This window comes from Gigantopelta aegis, chromosome 4 (genome assembly GCF_016097555.1).
Source record: "Gigantopelta aegis isolate Gae_Host chromosome 4, Gae_host_genome, whole genome shotgun sequence".
Taxonomy (NCBI): domain Eukaryota; kingdom Metazoa; phylum Mollusca; class Gastropoda; order Neomphalida; family Peltospiridae; genus Gigantopelta; species Gigantopelta aegis.
This window is the reverse complement of record NC_054702.1, coordinates 38,495,755-38,516,699: the sequence shown is the minus strand read 5'-3', so window position 1 is coordinate 38,516,699 and position 20,945 is coordinate 38,495,755. Positions and strand designations below refer to the sequence as shown.

At 36.6% G+C, this 20,945-nt stretch overlaps 1 protein-coding gene across 1 annotated transcript; it reads left to right on the top strand.

Annotated features, from left to right (window-relative positions):
- Positions 1–523: 523 nt before the first annotated feature.
- On the top strand, positions 524–19,980 carry LOC121370510 (ribosome-releasing factor 2, mitochondrial-like). Its single transcript, XM_041495794.1, has 9 exons — positions 524–973; positions 2,720–2,848; positions 5,628–5,708; positions 6,859–7,661; positions 9,777–10,016; positions 11,054–11,187; positions 12,559–12,779; positions 13,177–13,343; positions 18,611–19,980. Exons 1-9 carry the CDS (start codon positions 706–708, stop codon positions 18,878–18,880), a joined length of 2,313 nt encoding a protein of 770 aa, XP_041351728.1. The 5' UTR covers positions 524–705; the 3' UTR covers positions 18,881–19,980.
- Positions 19,981–20,945: the final 965 nt, after the last annotated feature.

Below are 20,945 nucleotides of genomic sequence, written 5' to 3'. Positions count from 1 at the left end.
CGACAGCGGGTTTCCTCTCAAAATCTGTGTGGTCCTTAACCATATGTCTGACGCCATATAACCGTAAATAAAATGTGTTGAGTGCGTCGTTAAATAAAACATTTCTTTCTTTCTTTCCAATAGCCGATGATTAATAAATTAATGTGCTCTAGTGATGTCATTAAACAAAACATGTTCATTCGGGTCGACGTCTGTCGTATGTCCACCGACCTCAGTGGCGCATTGGTTATATCATCGGGCTACAGGCTGGTAGGTACAAGGTTCGCATCCCTGTACCGGCTCCAACCCAGAGCGAGTTCATTAAGAGCTCATTGGGTAGGTGTAAGACCACTACACCCTCTTCTTTCTCTAACTTAACCACTAACCAACTAACAACTAACCCACTGTCCTGGACAGACAGCCCAGATAGCTGAGGTGTGTGCCCAGGAGGGCGTGTTTGAACCATAATTGGATATAAGCACACAAAAAAGGGAAAAAAAAGAGTTGAAATGAATGTCGTATGTCAGAGACAATGATTCGTGGAATCGTCCGAAATGTTCCGAGTGCTGTTTTCCGACATTCGAGATATATCGCATATTTCCGCTGTCCTTGAAAACTCAGCAACTGTCATGGCTGCGCCCATGAACCGGAGTACGAGCGCGTTCAACTAGCACTAGTAGCAGGAGAGTTTTTGAGATAAAGTCTGAGCTGTTCGATAATTTAAAAATGATTAGGGTTCTCTGTTTACGTCAGCTTTTGGGGTTACCCCAGCTGAATATATTTATAGCTGACAAATTAGCAAAAGTGAAATATTCAAGACATTTGTCTAGAGGGGCACTATTTGGGTGCCAATATCGAATGTACAGCACAGCAAATGTAGATCATGAAGACATGTCTAAAATTCGAAACATTGGAATTATGGCTCACATTGATGCTGGGAAAACAACCACTACGGAAAGAATGTTGTATTATTCGGGTTTAACCAGGCATTTAGGTATATCTGTTTGCATCTGTGGTCAGGTGTAATTTTTTTTTTTTTTAATTAAAGTGGCTTTATCACAGGCACGTAGGAACCCTATCTCAGTGTGTGAGTGTAGGGAGGGGGCACAATCTCTAGTGACTGGGGTATGACTTCAGGGGTGGGTGAGTGCACACACTATATTTTTATCGTTATTTATATAAAGTAGGACTAAAAAACCCTGTAAATTTAAATAATTTAATTGCAACATTAATTAAGCTATTTCAGAAATTAAGGTTTGCTATTAAAGTAGTTTTTTTTTATTAAAATGTAATATACTGTGCTTACATATATGTACAGGTCTGTGTACGTATTAAATTTAAACCGTTGTAACATGAATTAAGCAATTTAAAAATTATTCAAGTGGGTTTGCTAATTACAAATTTGGTACATGTGCAAGTGCGAATAATTTTTACATGCTCATATACCACTAGAGTTTCGAGCATGTCTGTCGTGGGGCCTGTCTCTGGATAGCCAGGGGCTTGTCCTGGGACAGAAAAAAATTAAGGGGACAATTTAGAAATTTACATCCAAAAATTAAATATTGGGCCTTTAAAAAATTTATGTGCATTTCTAATTAATATAATTAATAAAGAGAATTCTACTAATTAAATTTGGTCGCTAGATTAGATCAAGTGGTCAAAAAGAAATTAAATAAGATCGGTGGACTGACTCGGGATGGATGGGGGGGGGGGTAGAGTTGAAAATGGGCATGAAAATAGCAATTAGTAAACAAGTTAATAGAATTTAAAAAAAGAAGAAAAAAATTACAAGCCAAAAATAAAAAGAATTGACTGCTTGGTCGAATATTTATATAATTTGGAGCATTTTAGAAGGACAGTCCAAAAATAAATAAGAGAAAGAAGAGAGGGTCGGACTATTTAATAATATTAAAAAAAAGAAAGTAATTTCGACATGAACTTTTGAACGACAGTCTAAAAGTTTAAAGTCCGATCCATATGTCCACGCGAGTGGCCTCGTTAAGGCCGTTAGGGTGCACAGCTTGTAGCCCTGGACGAGATGGGTTGCATCCCGTCAAGAAAACCCCTAGATTGACAGTTAATAGATGTTGAAGGTGTAGTGCTGTGCTGAAATACAAATCTTGAGAAGCCGGATCCGTCTGAACGAGAGAGAGAATCAGACTAGGGTATAGTCCAGTCGTCATGGGTTGGTATAGTGGTGCGGAGGATACGAGATGATATCACAATAAAACAAAGTAAAGTCTAGAAAAGAGTAGTAGGGGCCGACCCCGTTTCCTATTTCTTCTTAGAGTGGGGCGGTCACTCTTCCAGTGCTGCTAGGACAGGCTCGGATATGTAGAGACTAAACACGAAACCACGAAAAAAAACAAGTCAACATAGTCAGACGGAGAAATGACGTGGAGGCAAGGAATCTTGCTAAAAATAATCCAACCTGGAGGTGCAAACTGTCGAAACGAGAAGCGTTCAATCAGTTCCAATGGCCGCATACATCCCAGTAGAAAACTTCACTTCGCTGACATAAACAGGCGAAGTGAAGGATCCCGAAGTCGAGTCGCGAAAGCATGTGCAATGTGCACAAGTGAAACAAACACATCTTACCGCATCGAGCTCCAGACTGGGAATGTTTGGTACATGTATCATTGTATGTAAATGTGATATACTTATGCTTACATGAATTGTTTATATGTGAGTGTTGTAAATTTGAGTTTGTTTTATGGGATTCTGTTTCCTCGTATTTTAGGTGATGTTGATGATGGAGACACAGTGATGGACTACATGGAACAGGAGCGAGAGAGAGGAATCACCATTACATCGGCCGCCATCACCTTTCACTGGGACCACCACAAAGTGAACCTCATTGATACACCCGGTAACATTAATGGAATGGAATTGAATTTTTTTTAATGTGCACATTCAGAGCAAGCTGTTGTAGCGCACGCCTGTCCTGGGCACACGTACAGGATAGGAAAGGTTGGGGTGGGTGAAGGAGGGACCGCCTGCACTGGCAGGTGCAAGGGAGCACCAGCAGTCTGACCGTAGCCGGTAACAGGCAGAAGGTGGTATGGTGCTATGTAATTTGGAATGTCCTGTAGTATTAAGCCAAAGGGAAATGGGTGCGCATTTTGATGAGGGAAGTTTGGCGCAATTTTGATGGTCATTCTAAAGAATAAAAGCTAGGGAGCTACATATAGGTTTGGATTTAGTAGGCTGAGAGTAGCTCGTTAATTAGGACCTGCGGATGATGAGGTGTCTCCCTAGGTTGCCTGTAGGGCCCTTAGAAAGGGCCTGATCTCTTCCGATTGTGGCATGACAACCCAGGTAACATTAACATCTAGCCTACATACATATGCATGTACACATGGCTAACCCTGTCCTTTGCCAAATTAGCAAATTGCTATAAAAACACTTTTTATACAAAGTGACTTCAAGTTCTTCATTTAGCCTTTTGCTGATAGAATATTCCTTAAATTAACCACTTTTTAATAATTTTCTTGGAAATTCTCTACATATCACAAAATTGGCTAAACGACAATTTGTTCCAGTGTGAGCCCTACAGTATGTTCTATGTTGTTCCAGTGTGAGCCCTACAGTATGTTCTATGTTGTTCCAGTGTGAGCCCTACAGTATGTTCTATGTTGTTCCAGTGTGAGCCCTACAGTATGTTCTATGTTGTTCCAGTGTGAGCCCTACAGTATGTTCTATGTTGTTCCAGTGTGAGCCCTACAGTATGTTCTATGTTGTTCCAGTGTGAGCCCTACAGTATGTTCTATGTTTTTCCAGTGTGAGCCCTACAGTATGTTCTATGTTGTTTGGGCCATGATTTTCTTTTTCTGTGTTATATTTAGCAAGGAAAGGAATGTTTGCTAAAGCACACCTTAGCACGTTTTAAATTGCAGCTAGCATATTATGGCCATTAATATAGATATATAGATAGAGCAATGCCATATAGATAGAGCAATGCCATATAGATAGAGCAATGCCAATGCTAAGCTTAAAACCACAAGAGTTCCAGACCTTGACCGTAACTTTTTTCAGTGATAGCCCATTGGGCTACCAGGTTATAAAATCTGGTAGTCCTTAGTAAAAATTGGTAGCCCCATAATTTTAATAAATTTAAAAAAGAGAGAAAAAAGCAAAATCATTTAGGTGGGTTTTTTGAAGTGTTTAAGTGTCTTGTTGATTGCAGAGTAACTGGATGTGAAAACAAAAATCTTGTAGCCCAGCAGAATACTGGGTTTAGACATCTGGTAGCCCGAGCAACAAATGAGTAGCCAAAACATCCCGGGTTACCGCTAAGGTCGATCCACAATGGCAGCATGAGTTCTTTTATATGTGCTCTGCCAGACAGGACAGCACATACCACAGTCTTTGATATATCAGTAACTGAGTTGTTGGAACTTGGATACAGGTTGAGATGGGGGAAATGACCTACATGTAGGACGAGTGCTCGTCCACCGAGCTACATGCCACTCTGCTTTTATGTCTTAACTGGGAATGACTGGTAAACACAGTTATTGTTAAAATTTCTCACTTAATGTACTTGGTTTTAATAATATTTATTTATTTTCTGTCACACACATGGTTTTGGGATTGGCCAATAGGCCACTAAGGCGTATGTTGTAATTGTAGTCAAACTTAAAGATTTGTAAAAATGTCCTCTTTTTGCCTTTACAGTTAAGGGGAAATTACTCTTTGTCAAACATACAATTTAATACTGTTTTAATTCTATTGTTCACCCCCACCCCCACCCCCACCCCCATTTGAGATTTGTTAAACTGCATCGAAAGGTTATAGTGCTCAGTATTCTACATGATGATATTATTTAGATTAATTGAAAATTAAGTACCAGTAAATACGTGTAATAATTACAAAGACATTAGTTTAGTTTTGACTCATTACACTATGGGGCGGGATGTAGCCCAGTGGTAAGGCGTTCACTTGATGCATGGTCGGTTTGGGATCGATCCCCATTGGTGGGCCTATTGGGCTATTTCTCATTCCACCCAGTGCACCATGACTAGTATATCAAAGGCTGTGGTATGTGCTATCTTGTCTGTGGGAAAGTGCGTATAAAAGATCCCTTGCTGCATTAGAAAAAAATGTAGCAGGTTTCCTCTGATGACTACATGTCAGAATTACCAAATGTTTGACATCCATTAGCCAATGATTAATAAATCAATGTGCTCTAGTGGTGTCGTTAAACAAAACTTCTCTTTTTTTTCCATTAGACTAAGAAACAGAATTTCAATAAATGTTTTATTGATGTACATTGTGCATTGTATATTATATATTTAAGGGCTTGTAGATAAATGTTCATTAATACATACATATATGTGTACCCATTAGGGCCCATATTGTCAAACTATCTTAGCACTACAGAATTATAAAACCATCATTAGCTATGACATCACTATGGCATGTGCTGTAGTGACTTATGGCATACAATGATTTTATGACCTCATAGCACTAAGATAGCTTGAAAATCCCTAGCCTGTTTTGGTTTTTCTTATTGTATGTAAACAGCACAACATTTTTTCATTTTGAGAGATATTTTGCAGTTTAAAGCAACAATTGTGTTTATAGATTTTATTTTGGTTATGGTATGATGTCTATATTGTGAAACAGTTGAATGTGTTGTCTTGTTGCAGGTCATGTTGACTTCACAGTGGAGGTAGAGAGATCTCTCCGAGTGTTGGACGGAGCGGTAGCTGTGCTTGATGCATCGGCAGGTACATTTTGTATTCATTATGTATTCACGGAATCAATTTGTGTAACCAGGCTGATAATAATTGCCCATTACAAAAGCTCAAACTTAAGAATTTGTCATCAAGGCAATTTTTTTTTTTTAATTGCTTTAGGTAAAACTCCCCTGACGGCAATGTTTAAGCCGTCCGATGGCAATTGTCTTTTTAAAAGTGACTTTTGCAGAAAATAAACATTACTGAAAAAGTTATTTTGCTGTATTAAGAGTTATTTCAAATGTACAAGTTGTGTATACATTTTGATGTCATTGAGTTTTACTGACGATAGTATTTTTTATTCATTGGCACAAAATTGCCATCAGTAATGCCCCTGACCTATGGCAATTTATATTTCAATGATGGCAATTGCTGTCGGTGCCATCCTTAAATTCGAGCCCTGCATTATTATCACAGCAGCCTTATTCCTTCCAGAAGTGGAATCTATGTGTAGTTCAGTTGGTAGAGCGCTCACCTAAGATGTTTGGATCATAGGATCAAACCTTGATAGACCCATTGGATTTTCCCCTGTCCCAACCATGGCCTAACGACTGGTATATCTAAAAACCATGGTATGTACTGTATTGACTGTGGGAAAGTGTATATGAAGATCATTTACTGCTAGTGGAAACGTGGTGGGTTTTGTTTAAGATTATATATCGGAATTATCAAATGTTTGACACACATCAGCTAATGATGAATAAATCAATGTGCTCTTGCGGTGTCCTTGAGCTAAATAAACTTTAAACAGTTGTCAGTAGTTTACTGAGGATGGCATTTAGCCCACTGGTAAAGTGCTCGCCAGATGGGCAGTTGGTCTAGGATCGATCCCCATCAGTGTGCCCATTGGGCTATTTCACATTCCAGCGAGTGCACTACAACAGGTATATCAAAGGCCGTAGTGTGTGCTATCCTGTCTGTGGGATGGTGCATATTTAGATCCTTTGCTACTAATGAAAAAATATAGTGGGTTTCCTCTCTAGGACCATATGTAAAAATTTACCAAATGTTTTACATCCAGTAACCAATGATTCATAAATCAATGTGCTCTAAAATAAACTTTAATCATTAATTTGTTTTCTTCCACAATGTCTGTACGATGTTCTGTTTCTCCATTCAGTCATTGTTCTTGTGTTTATAGGTGTAGAAGCCCAAACTCTGACAGTGTGGAGGCAGGCAGATCGCTACTCTGTCCCGAGGATGGTTTACCTCAACAAAATGGACAAACCCGGAGCCAGTGTCGGACTCTGTCTCTCGTCCATCAAACAGAAGCTCAAAGTGCAACCCCTTCTTCTGAACGCACCGATAGGAACAGGGAGGGAATTCGAAGGTGTTGTAGATGTCATCATGATGGAAAAACTCGTATGGAACTCGAAAATCTGTGAAGATGGAATCAAATTTGAAAAGAAGTTATTAAGCCAATCAGATGGCAAGTTGTATGAAGATGCTTTAAAAGCAAGACACCATCTGATTGGTCAGCTAGCAGACATTGACGACAGCATTGCCGACTTGGTTTTGGCTGATACGAAGCTCGACGATATCCAGAGTGAAGCGGTCCGCAAGGCTGTCCGATCGGCCACCATACAGCAGAAGATCATCCCAGTCCTGTGTGGCAGTTCGTTGAAAAACAAAGGTGTTCAGCCTCTACTTGACGCCGTGAATCTCTACCTGCCGAGCCCAATGGATGTTCATCACAGTTTCATCGATTTCTACAGGACCGACCTCTGTGCTCTGGCTTTTAAGGTCATTCACAATAAACAGCGAGGCCCCCTGACGTTCTTGCGATTGTATGCGGGTGCTTTGAAAAGCGGGTCTACGGTTTACAATATTAACCGACAGTGTTCGGAGAAAACCAGTCGTATACTGCAGGTGTATGCCGATGATTTTCAAGACATGTCGACGGCTGTTGCAGGAAATATAGTACTGATTGCAGGACTGAAACAGGTATGTGGAACACATTGCAGCATGAAGGAAGGAAATGTTTTATTTAACAACGTACTCAACACATTTTATTTACGGTTATATGGCATCAGACATATGGTTAAGGACCACACAGATAGTTAGAGAGGAAACCCGCTGTCGCCACTTCATGGACTACTCTTTTCGATTAGCAGCAAGGGATCTTTTATATGCACCATCCCACAGGCATGATAGTACATACCACAGCCTTTTATATACCAGTTGTGGTGCACTGGCTGGAACGAGAAATAGCCCAATGGGCCCACTGACGGGGATCGATCCCAGACCAACCATGCATCGAGCGAACGCTGTACCACTGGGCTACGTCTCGCCCCCTGCATCATGAAATAAAATTTACTGGTAAAGAATTACATTTATAAGTCAAACTCTTCAAGTACAAATAAATCAGTTTTCTGATTTGGTTTTTAGTAATAAGATTGTTTTATATTGGAGCATTTATTCATTTTTTAAGTGGCAGGACGTAGCCCAGTAGTGAAGCATTCACATCATGCTCCATCAGGTGCCCATTTACATTAAAAATTATTTATTTATTTATAAAAAAAACCCAAAAATCAGTCTTCAAGTTTTACATTAACAAATTATTTATTTTATAAAATAAAACATGTTTTTAAAGGCTATTTCTCATGGCAGGATTCCAGCCAGTGCACCATAACTGGTATATCAAAGGATGTGGTATGTGCTATCCTGTCAGTGGGATGGTGCATATAAAAGATCCCTTGCTACTAATGGAACAAAATGTAGTGGGTTTCCTCTCTAAGACTGTATGTCAAAATTACCAAAGTTTTTACATTCAATTCAATAACTCATTCAATAAATCAGTGTGCTCTAGTGGTGTCGTTAAACAAAACAAAACAAATATTGTATTTATTATTTAAGATTTCAGCAGCCCTAAGTTAAGCCAGCAAACGTTTCACTAACGTTCACAAACTATTTGATTAGTTCCCAGCATGGCCATTTGGTTTACTGTGAAGCGCATAAACCAGCCTAGTGGACATGTTTTTCTGGCTGAACTCAGCCCTGTTGTTGCTATTTTGGATTTAATCTGTACCTGGGGTTTACATTTCGTGAAAATATTGTATTTTCAATTACAGTCAAACGTGTCCTAGTGGCCACTTGTAATCGGCGGTCGCTTGCCTTAAGCGGCCACTTTTTTCCCTCCCACACGATTTATAATGTAAATGCACCTGTAATAAGTGGTCACCTGTCTAACGTGGACAGCGGCCACCTAAATCAGATCCCAAATCGCTAAAATACCCGTATTAAGCGGCCACAGTAAATGTTTACTACTATATAAAAGGGATATTTTAACAACAGCGATAAGGTGCAGCAAATAACCAATCTTCGCACCTTCAGGAATACCAGTACCCTTTCAGTCCCATCTCTACTGTGTATCATTAAGAAAGTATGACTATGGAATGCATCTAATTACCTCACACTTACTATGACAATACACTGTATAAAGTAGGAATTAAATAATTAAATGGAAAAAGAAAAGAAATTTAGTGATAACGGTCAATTTAATACATTCCATTTGAATTATTTCTCAAGGAGACAGCATGTGAAAAGTTGATTAGCAGTACAAATGCTAAAACAAGAAACAACAACAAATGTTTTAAAGACTATATATGTGGCAACCTGTAATCAGTGGCCACCTGTCTTAAGCGGCCATTTTTATCTACTTCCGTGTGTGACCACTTAAGACAGGTTTCACTGTATTAATAAATATCAGAAAGATTAGGGCCAATACAGTTCTGTGGCCTTTTGTTTTAGTATATAGAAACAAAGCAAAACGAAATAAACAAAAACTCACAACCTTTTCCCCACAACAAAAAACAACAAATATATAAAGAAACAAAAACCCTACCTTCAACTGGTTTGGCATAAAGTAGCAGATTTAGTACCCCCAAAGTATGATGTACATTTTAACTAATTAATCAATAAATTATTAATTGGTTGGTGCAGACTGATGATTTATCAAAACGTTTATCCAAACCGTAAGGTTATTATCAAGTACATTTCCAGTGATGTGCAATAGTTTTGTAAAAGTAATGTATTTTATGTATGTAATGTTTCTGTCAGACCTACACAGGTGATACAATCACGTCAAGTCAGTCGAGCGCCAGAGCAGCAGCTAGAGAATTCCACAAGACAAAGGCGACAGATGCCAGGAACAGTGAGGAATTGGGTGCTCCGATCCTGGCAGGAGTCGAAGTGCCCACCCCTGTATTCTTCTGCTCGGTGGAGCCCCCTACCATGGCTCTGCAGAAACAGCTTGACTTTGCACTAGAGTGTTTGCAGAAAGAGGATCCAAGTTTAAAGGTGATCAAAGTTATCTGGTTTTGCTGTCCGTCCCACTGTTTATCCGAGAATAATTACAAACTTTCACCATTATTTGATTTATGCTATTCTGATGGGATGACATTGCTAAAAGAAAACCTGAATGTTAACATTTGGTAAACCTCAAAAAATTATGTCATTGCGTCAAATGGGGTTTTATTATCTAAAACTGATCATTGAAAGGATGTTAGAAACTTATTTATGTGTATTTTCAGGGCTAGCTCTGGCACTTGCCAAATTTGCCAACTGCGAATTTAAAAAACAATTGGTTGATTTTATTTTGATTTGGCGAAGTAATTTTAGAAATAATGGATAATTTGTTTGAAAATACATGGGTCTGTGCAATGTTTCAAGTTTAATGGATAATTTGTTTGAAAATACATGGGTCTGTGCCATGTTTTAAGTTTAATAGATAATTTGTTTGAAAATACATGGGTCTGTGCAGTGTTTTAAGTTTAATAGATAATTTGTTTGAAAATACATGGGTCTGTGCAGTGTTTTAAGTTTAATAGATAATTTGTTTGAAAATACATGGGTCTGTGCAGTGTTTTAAGTTTAATAGATAATTTGACAAAATGTTCTGCTGACCCAAAGCTAGCCCTAATTTTTAACTAATTAAGTCACGTTGTTTGTAATTATAAGAATTGTTTGCAAATATTAAAAAATTTATTGAGTTATAACAGTCACAGATTTAGTGTAAAATTGCCTATAATTTATAAATTTCAGAAAATGTTTTTATAATTAAAACATCAGTAATTTATTTATTTTTTTAAATATGCTTATATCCAGTGCACTGTCCTGGGCACACAACACAACTACATGTATATGATGGCTGTCTGTAAGGAAATATCCTAGTAACTTTTCATTCCTTAAAAATAATGTGACTTGGTCCTAGTAGGTCTCAGTTCCATTATTTTTCATAACTAAATATACTCGGACATTCGCCTGTACGTCAATGTGAATTTGTTTCTATTTGTTTGTAAATATCACATTATTATTTTTGTCATCTTGGTCTACAGGTGGACGTGGACAAGGACTCGGGCCAGACCATTCTGTCAGGAATGGGAGAACTCCATCTGGACATCATCAGATCAAGGATAGCCAATGAATACAATGTAGATGTTGATCTCGGCCCACTCCAAATTGCTTATAGGTAGGAAGGAAGGAAATGTTTTATTTAACGACGCACTCAACACTTTTTTTTTACGGTTATATGGCGTCAGACATATGGTTAAGGACCACACAGGTATTGAGAGAGGAAACCCGCTGTCGTCACTTCATGGGCTACTCTCTTCGATTAGCAGCAAGGGATCTTTTATATGCATCAACCCTTCAGACAGGGTAGCACATATCACTGCCTTTGATATATACCAGTCGTTGTGCACTGGCTGGAACGAAAAATAGCCCAATGGGCCCACCGACGGGGATCGATCCCACACTGACCACGCATCAAGCGAGCGCTGTACCACTGGGCTACGTCCCGCCCCTTTATAGGTAGCACCGTCAGATTACTTTTAATTAGTAGCTTGTACCCTTTACCAGCATTTCATACAGGCAGAAATTAAAAAGACTGGACAATTTGTTGTTTGTTTTTTAAATCAGAATTATTTTTTTAAGGTCTTAAAAATTATGGTTTTATGGTGAGTTTTTCCATCAAATACAAAAACATGTTACAGGTAGTACTAAATTTGTACAAAAAAAAATCTGGATATTTTTTATGATCGAATAGGTGGCCACCTGAATGTCCAACATATGTATCCAGTCCACACACTGGAGATTCATCTATTTTCCTACTTTACCATTATATACATGTATTGGGGGTGGGGTGGGGCCATCCAAAAAGAAAAATAGCTCAGACCCTCTACTTCAAATATCATTAAGTTTAGTCAGACATAAATGGTTATATTTCATTTCTTGAAGTGGTCATTCAGTTTAATATTTAGCAGAAAAAAACAGTCTAGCAAGTTTGTGACAAACGGCTGGCTAACTTAGCCGAAGGATTTCTACCCAAGGGAGATAACTAAGAAAGCAAAGAATTTTATATTTTATTCATTTTTGTTTGAACATAATTAGATACAAAATTGCCACAGAGCATGTTTTTTTTTTAAAGACTGATGGTTGCTTTACATCAAATCAATTTTAATTCATAATAATATTAACTAGCAACATTAAAATTGACATGAGCAATGGATCACCTCGCTTGTGCAAAATCAATCGGGTGTCCCAACAGCTCGGACGTGACCTTGCTTTTTATTATTCTTGCAAGAAAATAGGGCCTCATCTGACATTTTATAAGTTAATTTAGTTTTTACTAGCAATCCTAATTTTTAGCATAAAATCACTTCTTTTTTTAAATTTATAGCATAATTTATACTGCTGTGAGAATTGTTTTTTAATTCTATATTATTATATACCAACAATGATGTTAAACTGTATAAACTGTACTTTTCTTTGTTTGACACCTAATATTTATTCATTCACTCACTCATTCACTCATTTGTATATTTGAAACTGATGTTACCAGGGAAACGGCCACAGAAAGCACCGAGGTGGAAGAGATACTGGACAAGAAGCTTGGAGACCGACACCATCTAGTGAAGATGAAGATTTCTCTACATCCAGACCCGAGTGCCACTCAGTTCAAACACGTCATTCTGATGTCATCGCGAGAGGAAAACCTGGACCATGTGAAAAAACACCAGCTGAAGGCCATAGAGAGTGGCATTCAGTCGGGCATCACCAATGGTAAAAACAAATTACAAATCTATATCTGGGGTGGGTCATAGCCCAGTGGTAAAGTGCTTGCTTGATGCAAATATCCCTTGCTACTAATGGAAAAATGTAGCAGGTTTCCTCTCTTAAGACTATTACCAAATGTTTGACATCCAATAGCCATCGATTAATAATCAATGCGCTCTAATGGTATTGTTAAAACAAAACAAACTCTAAATCTATCACAATTAAAAACAAGAACATTTTTTAAATAAAAAAAAATTATGGAGATTTGTTTTTTAAATCTAGATCTATCACAATTAAAATAAAAAAAAAATAAAAAAAAAAAAATCATGTTTAACACCAAGCCAACTTTTCTTATACGAGACAAATTTATACATCTGTGTTGATATGTAATTTTATCTTACAGGTCCTGTTCTAAACTTCCCAGTGATTAATGTCACAGTACATCTTCACAGCTTCCACTTGGGACCAGGAACATCGATTGCCATGGTATCTGCGTGTGCAGCTCAAGCTGTGCACAAAGCGCTCAAGCAAGCCAATACTGTCCTGTTGGAGCCAATGATGATTCTCGAGGTACATCAGACGTTTGTTGTTGAAAAACCCGAGAGAATAAAACAAATTACACTCCTCGGAATGTTGAGGAGGGAGAAATCATACTTTTAAGACCAGTTAAAGAGATGTAGCCCATTGGTAAAGCATTCGCTTGATGCGTGGTCAGTCTGGGATCAATTCCCGTCAGTGGCCCATTGGGCTATTTCTCGTTCCAGCCAGTGCACCACGACTGGTATATCAAAGGCGGTGGTATGTGCTATTCTGTCTGTGGGATGGTGCATATAAAATATCCCTTACTACTAATGGAAAAATGTACCTGGTTTCCAAGACTATATGTCAAAATTACCAAATGTTTGACATCCAATAGCCGATGATTAATAAATCCATGGCTGTTAACAAAAGTAAAATGTTGTGACTGAAATTTCAAGGTACAGGGCATTCAAAATGGTAATGTTTTATATGACAATTGTAGTCCACTTTAAACATGTATTTCTTCCATCCCACACCATGTTATTTTTTTTATTGCACAAAAACATTAATTTGATGGGTCCTGCACTGAACCTATATTAATGAAAATAGTCCTATTAGGCTGACATTTGTTGGGGTGTTCTTTCATAAGCTACGGGCATTTTTTTAAAGTTTGCATTATTACCCGATATTATTTATTTAGGCTTGGCCAGCTAATGAACGGCAAATCAAATATTCAAATACATTTACATCGGGTGGCCCTTGCGTTATTGCAACTTCATTATGGGAGGGGGAGGGGGTCATTAAAAATTGGGGTAAAAGCCAATGTCTGATACTGCAATACGCTAATGTGGAATAGTCCTTTGTTGATCTTTGTGTCCATTTAACAATACGTAACACAAAATCTTGCAGTTTTAATACCCCCCTCCCCTTGTAACGTTTTTTGTGACCGTGTCATATTTTACTTTGGGGTCTTTAGTAATACATATATGTTAACATAAAATGGCAATGACTGGTTACATTTTACTTTATGAATTAACATTACATTGCACAATAATCACACACACACACCCCCCCCCCCCACACACCCCAATTACGTTTTGTCACACATCCCATAATTTCCACTCTCCTCAGTGCACGTTGCGTAGTTCTCGAATGACCCATTATTCAATCGTAAATAATAAAGAAGTAACATACCGCTGGTCGGTAAATGTTATATTTGACCGGATCAACTTTATTAAGTTTCAATATCTATAATATGCAATCTAATAATCTCCCAGCAGAACTATTACATTGTAACAGTGTTCAACGCCACATGATGTGACAATGGGTACGACCATTACTTCAAAGGAAGTGAGTAGCACATTTAAATTAAAGGGTTTTTTTCACTTAATTTACAACTACTGTAGTAACGTTGTTTTTTTTTTTTAATTACAAAAACCATACCAAAAATGATTTAAAAAAAATAAAATAAAATAATAAAATATTTGAAGAAAAAAAGTACGAAACATATGTACACACCTTTTTACAAAATAAGATCGTCTGCTTAAAATAGCACAGCAAATGACAGTGCAGGGTGCACATAAAGTCAATACTTTACTTTCTATGTCCGTTCGGACTATGTAAATAGCGGATTGGACGTGTTGCGATAGATCCCAAATATGTGTTAACGCAAATGGATGAATTAAAACAAAAAAGTTGTAATCTACCAAAACTGTATTATATCGGACAATGTAGGCATTATTACTAAAAACTATGACACAACAGACTCTGTCAAAAACAAGATGCACCTAATTTGCATATCCAGGTCAGACTTGTTCGTCATGTGTTCGTAATCAATCGGAAAACCAAAACGAAACTTTTTCGATGTCAGTTTTTTAAAAATATACTATTAGCTAAATTTGTAAACATTTTTATGAGTTCAAGTGTTCACAATGAGAGCAACTTTGGGACTCTTTATTGGAAAACCGTTGGGTCGTAACTGGGGAAAAGGTTTGATATTGGATTGGGAATTTACGTTAGGGGAATGGGGCCGTTCACCGGCCCCTAAATGTATGGTAGATTATACCCATCCGATGGGTACCTAAAGGGGGGTCAGTGGGGCAAAGGAAACGGCCGAAGTAATCGGGTTGACATTACGGAAACCGAAAACGGCCTAAGTGATTCTCATTAAAACATTTTTTAAAAATGATTGAAAAAATAATTTCCACAATTTCTCCGACGACGGAAATCCGTCTCACGGCGGACAGTTAACAGCCATGTAAATCAGTGTGCTCTAGTGGTGTCATTAAACAAAACAAACTTTGTTTAGAAACCTTTTTGATACAACAGTTATTAAATACATTTTGTTATTTAGAATAAAAAAAATTGTATATCTAATGTGTTTTTTATTTAGTCACATGCTAATGTTTGCAGCAGTGATTTTTCATCCAACTTGTTTTAAATATATTTATTCATAAGTTGATGCATGGTCAGTCTAGAATTGATCTCCATTGATTGGTCCATTAGGTTATTTCTCATTCCAGCCAGTTCAAGCAATAAATAGGATGACAAGAAAAACCTTTTTTATACAAACACTAATATTCTAAACAAGAAAAAATATATTTAAAATGGGTATGGGACATTTTTGATGTGCTTCGACCAGGAAATGTCAAGAATGCTTGTCGTGGGCATAACCTCTTACTTTGCTAGAGAGTTCTGTTCAAGGCAGGATCTATTTAATGTGTAAATTTAGTCATGAAAACGGCTTTATTAGCTGGAAACATCTTACAATGGCAATCCCATCAATCATTCTTTTTTAGGATACATGTAACATTGTAAGCAGTAAAATAACTATACTCATGTCTGTTGGATAACCTATAATAAAGGCTTTACTCTGACCACCCGTGTAGTATCATGTTTATGCCCCGAGTGAAATAATTTTCAGTTGTCACAAGCTTTAATGAGTGACAATGAAAATGATTTCACGAGGGACATAAACAGGAATTGAGTTTAATATCCTATTTATTACCCATAATTGATCTTAATTTATATCACTCAACTTGTTTGGTTGGCGTTTCTGTAAGGTTGTATAATTATTTCATGAGGGACATAAGCAGGAATTGAGTTTAATATCCTATTTATTACTCATAATTGATCTTAATTTATATCACTCAACTTGTTTGGTTGGCGTTTCTGTAAGGTTGTATAATTATTTCATGAGGGACATAAGCAGGAATTGAGTTTAATATCCTATTTATTACCCATAATTGATCTTAATTTATATCACTCAACTTGTTTGGTTGGCGTTTCTGTAAGGTTGTATAATTATTTCATGAGGGACATAAACAGGAATTGAGTTTAATATCCTATTTATTACTCATAATTGATCTTAATTTATATCACTCAACTTGTTTGGTTGGCGTTTCTGTAAGGTTGTAGTGTAATTATTTCATGAGGGACATAAACAGGAATTGAGTTTAATATCCTATTTATTACTCATAATTGATCTTAATTTATATCACTCAACTTGTTTGGTTGGCGTTTCTGTAAGGTTGTATAATTATTTCATGAGGGACATAAGCAGGAATTGAGTTTAATATCCTATTTATTACTCATAATTGATCTTAATTTATATCACTCAACTTGTTTGGTTGGCGTTTCTGTAAGGTTGTATAATTATTTCATGAGGGACATAAGCAGGAATTGAGTTTAATATCCTATTTATTACCCATAATTGATCTTAATTTATATCACTCAACTTGTTTGGTTGGCGTTTCTGTAAGGTTGTATAATTATTTCATGAGGGACATAAACAGGAATTGAGTTTAATATCCTATTTATTACTCATAATTGATCTTAATTTATATCACTCAACTTGTTTGGTTGGCGTTTCTGTAAGGTTGTAGTGTAATTATTTCATGAGGGACATAAACAGGAATTGAGTTTAATATCCTATTTATTACTCATAATTGATCTTAATTTATATCACTCAACTTGTTTGGTTGGCGTTTCTGTAAGGTTGTATAATTATTTCATGAGGGACATAAACAGGAATTGAGTTTAATATCCTATTTATTACTCATAATTGATCTTAATTTATATCACTCAACTTGTTTGGTTGGCGTTTCTGTAAGGTTGTATAATTATTTCATGAGGGACATAAGCAGGAATTGAGTTTAATATCCTATTTATTACTCATAATTGATCTTAATTTATATCACTCAACTTGTTTGGTTGGCGTTTCTGTAAGGTTGTATAATTATTTCATGAGGGACATAAGCAGGAATTGAGTTTAATATCCTATTTATTACTCATAATTGATCTTAATTTATATCACTCAACTTGTTTGGTTGGCGTTTCTGTAAGGTTGTATAATTATTTCATGAGGGACATAAACAGGAATTGAGTTTAATATCCTATTTATTACTCATAATTGATCTTAATTTATATCACTCAACTTGTTTGGTTGGCGTTTCTGTAAGGTTGTATAATTATTTCATGAGGGACATAAACAGGAATTGAGTTTAATATCCTATTTATTACTCATAATTGATCTTAATTTATATCACTCAACTTGTTTGGTTGGCGTTTCTGTAAGGTTGTAGTGTAATTATTTCATGAGGGACATAAACAGGAATTGAGTTTAATATCCTATTTATTACTCATAATTGATCTTAATTTATATCACTCAACTTGTTTGGTTGGCGTTTCTGTAAGGTTGTATAATTATTTCATGAGGGACATAAACAGGAATTGAGTTTAATATCCTATTTATTACTCATAATTGATCTTAATTTATATCACTCAACTTGTTTGGTTGGCGTTTCTGTAAGGTTGTATAATTATTTCATGAGGGACATAAGCAGGAATTGAGTTTAATATCCTATTTATTACTCATAATTGATCTTAATTTATATCACTCAACTTGTTTGGTTGGCGTTTCTGTAAGGTTGTATAATTATTTCATGAGGGACATAAGCAGGAATTGAGTTTAATATCCTATTTATTACTCATAATTGATCTTAATTTATATCACTCAACTTGTTTGGTTGGCGTTTCTGTAAGGTTGTATAATTATTTCATGAGGGACATAAGCAGGAATTGAGTTTAATATCCTATTTATTACTCATAATTGATCTTAATTTATATCACTCAACTTGTTTGGTTGGCGTTCCTGTAAGGTTGTTGTGTGCCGATCGATTATGTCACTGTGTGACGTTGAAAGTGTTACGTCTAACTTGGTGTTCTAGTGGGACGTATCACTTTGATATGTACCAAGATATTTTTAACCATATGGGTAATAATCTCTAACTGATCACCTTGGTCAACTTGTTTTTCAGATAAACACGGACGAAGACAAGCTGCACGGAATCCTCTCCGATCTGGCTCAGAGACGAAGTCACGTAGACGAGATTCAGAGTCGACAGGACACCAGGGTCGTGAGGGCCATCACGCCTCTCGCCGAACTCATGGGCTACTCGACTGCCATTCGGACCATCAGCTCCGGGATGGCCACCTTCACCATGGAACTGTCACACTATGAACAGATGATGCCCTTAGAACAGGCCAAGGCTATAGAACGTGTAACCGGATTTGCACCAGTATTGTAAAAAAAAAAATTACAGTAGTTGAAACTGTTTGTCAAGAGCCTTGGCTGTGTAGTGGTTTGCATTTATCATAGTTTGACACCCAATAGCCGATGTATTTTTCATGCTGGGGTGTCATTAAACATTAATTCATTCATTCTTGTGTAGTGGTTCAGCGATCGGTCTTCAAGCTGGTAGATGCTGGGTTCAACTCCCAATACGGGCATTCACTTAGATTGAGTTTTTACAGCTTACGTAGGAAGTGTCGGGTTACTAGACTGACTTCTTTTTCAGCAACAGCTAACCATTAGGTGTGTGTCAAGAACATCATGTTTTGAACTTCATTTGAATATAAGCTTGAAATGCAAGTTAAAATGTGAAAGTTAATTGCTCACTAATCCCATTAATCCCATTAATCCCTGTCCAAGACACTCTTCATAATAATATATAATATGGCTGAGGTGTGTGTCCAGAACAGTGTGCTGAAACCATTAATGGAAGGAAGGAAATGTTTTATTTAACGACACACTCAACACATTTTTGATTAGCAGCAAGAGGTCTTTTATATGCATCATCCCACTGACAGGAAAGCTCATACCACAGCCTTTGATATACCAGTTGCGGTGCACAGGATAGAGGTAAAAATTAAACCATAAATGGATTCATGCACACACACACATGGGGAAACATATTTTCCTTAATAACTTTAGCCACCATTTAATTATTTTGTTGTTAAAATGTATTTATGCTATTGCATAATGATGCATGTAAATTTAGAATAGAAACTATTTCGTGTTTTTATATACATTTCTCGATGGGAATACACTAATTGATTTATCAATTTGTTTATTAGTACATATCATGGTGTTTTTCTCTCTGGATTTTAAAAATATGTTCAACAGCTTGTACAATTTGGAGATTCGGTGGGATGACTGCTGTCATACCCTTCACAAAGTGGAATGTACAACTGCTTTCATAAAAATATATCAACTGCTGAATATTTATTTAAATTATGTTACAATCGAGATTATTTAGATTGGTCTCAATGTGCAGATAAATGTGTCTTTAACGTATAAAAGACAACATTTTACCATGACTCACCTTTAATAAATATTTTACAAGTATTGGTGTTTCAGTCTCATTTAACACATGGACAGGATGTAGCGCCATAGTAGATCACTCAACAGAGTTTTAGGCGTTTAAAATTACATTTCTGTTACATTCATTACAATATAACATCATCTCATTGGTCCAGCCGCAGCAACGTTGAGTTTGCTTGTATCTCAATGAACGTAAAAATTATGTCGTTGGGGAAATGTCATATCTGATGATGTCACTTTGTATTGGTATTTTGTCTTATTGAACGTTATTGTTTCAGAACCAAAAAATAATTCAAAATAAAATATTAACTTTTAGTGCTGTTATTAGAAAGTACAGTAAAGTACTCTTATAACGAAGCAGAAGGGACCATTATAGTTAGTTCGTTATAGCCGTAATTCGTTGTACACATTTGCAAACGTTGGTTATTGATATATAGGCTAGGGAGATAAAACAGGACTTTACAATCAGTTCGTTCTATGCAGTAGTTCGTTCTAAGCATGTTCGTTCTAAGTGTACTTTACTGTATATTTTAAATTTAATTTTAAGGATTGTCTTTTGTTTTACATTTATCTGGGTATGAACAAAACAACCCATGTACAAACTTATCTGTGAACAGACAATCTTTAAAAAATGTGTAAAATGTCAACTTTCCCACAGTCAGGAATATGTTTTAGATTATTAGTGTAATCAAGAATACACAAACCACACAAAAGATTTGATATACCAGTTGTAGGAAACCTGGCTCCATGTTATAAAAATCTTCAGTCTAGCACTCAAGTGTTTAATAACCTCTTGAAACTTTCACATCATGGCAACGTCATACAAATTACATGTGGCGTCATTAAAGATTTGAGTCTGTTCTGAGCTTCTCTGAAGTTTTATAAGCACTGGCCCAGAACGAGTCCATTAAAAGCTACTGCTGAGTTACAATCCCAACACCTCAGCTGAAAAAACACAGGGTTTCACTCATTGCTTAATTAAACTGTTA

Coding starts and splice junctions, on each gene's coding strand:
- LOC121370510 (XM_041495794.1), top strand. CDS start 706: ATGATTAGGGTTCTCTGTTTACGTCAGCTTTTGGGGTTACCCCAGCTG. Junction 5,709..6,858: donor TGTGCTTGATGCATCGGCAG/GTACATTTTGTA, acceptor TTGTGTTTATAG/GTGTAGAAGCCCAAACTCTG. Junction 12,780..13,176: donor TCAGTCGGGCATCACCAATG/GTAAAAACAAAT, acceptor TTTATCTTACAG/GTCCTGTTCTAAACTTCCCA.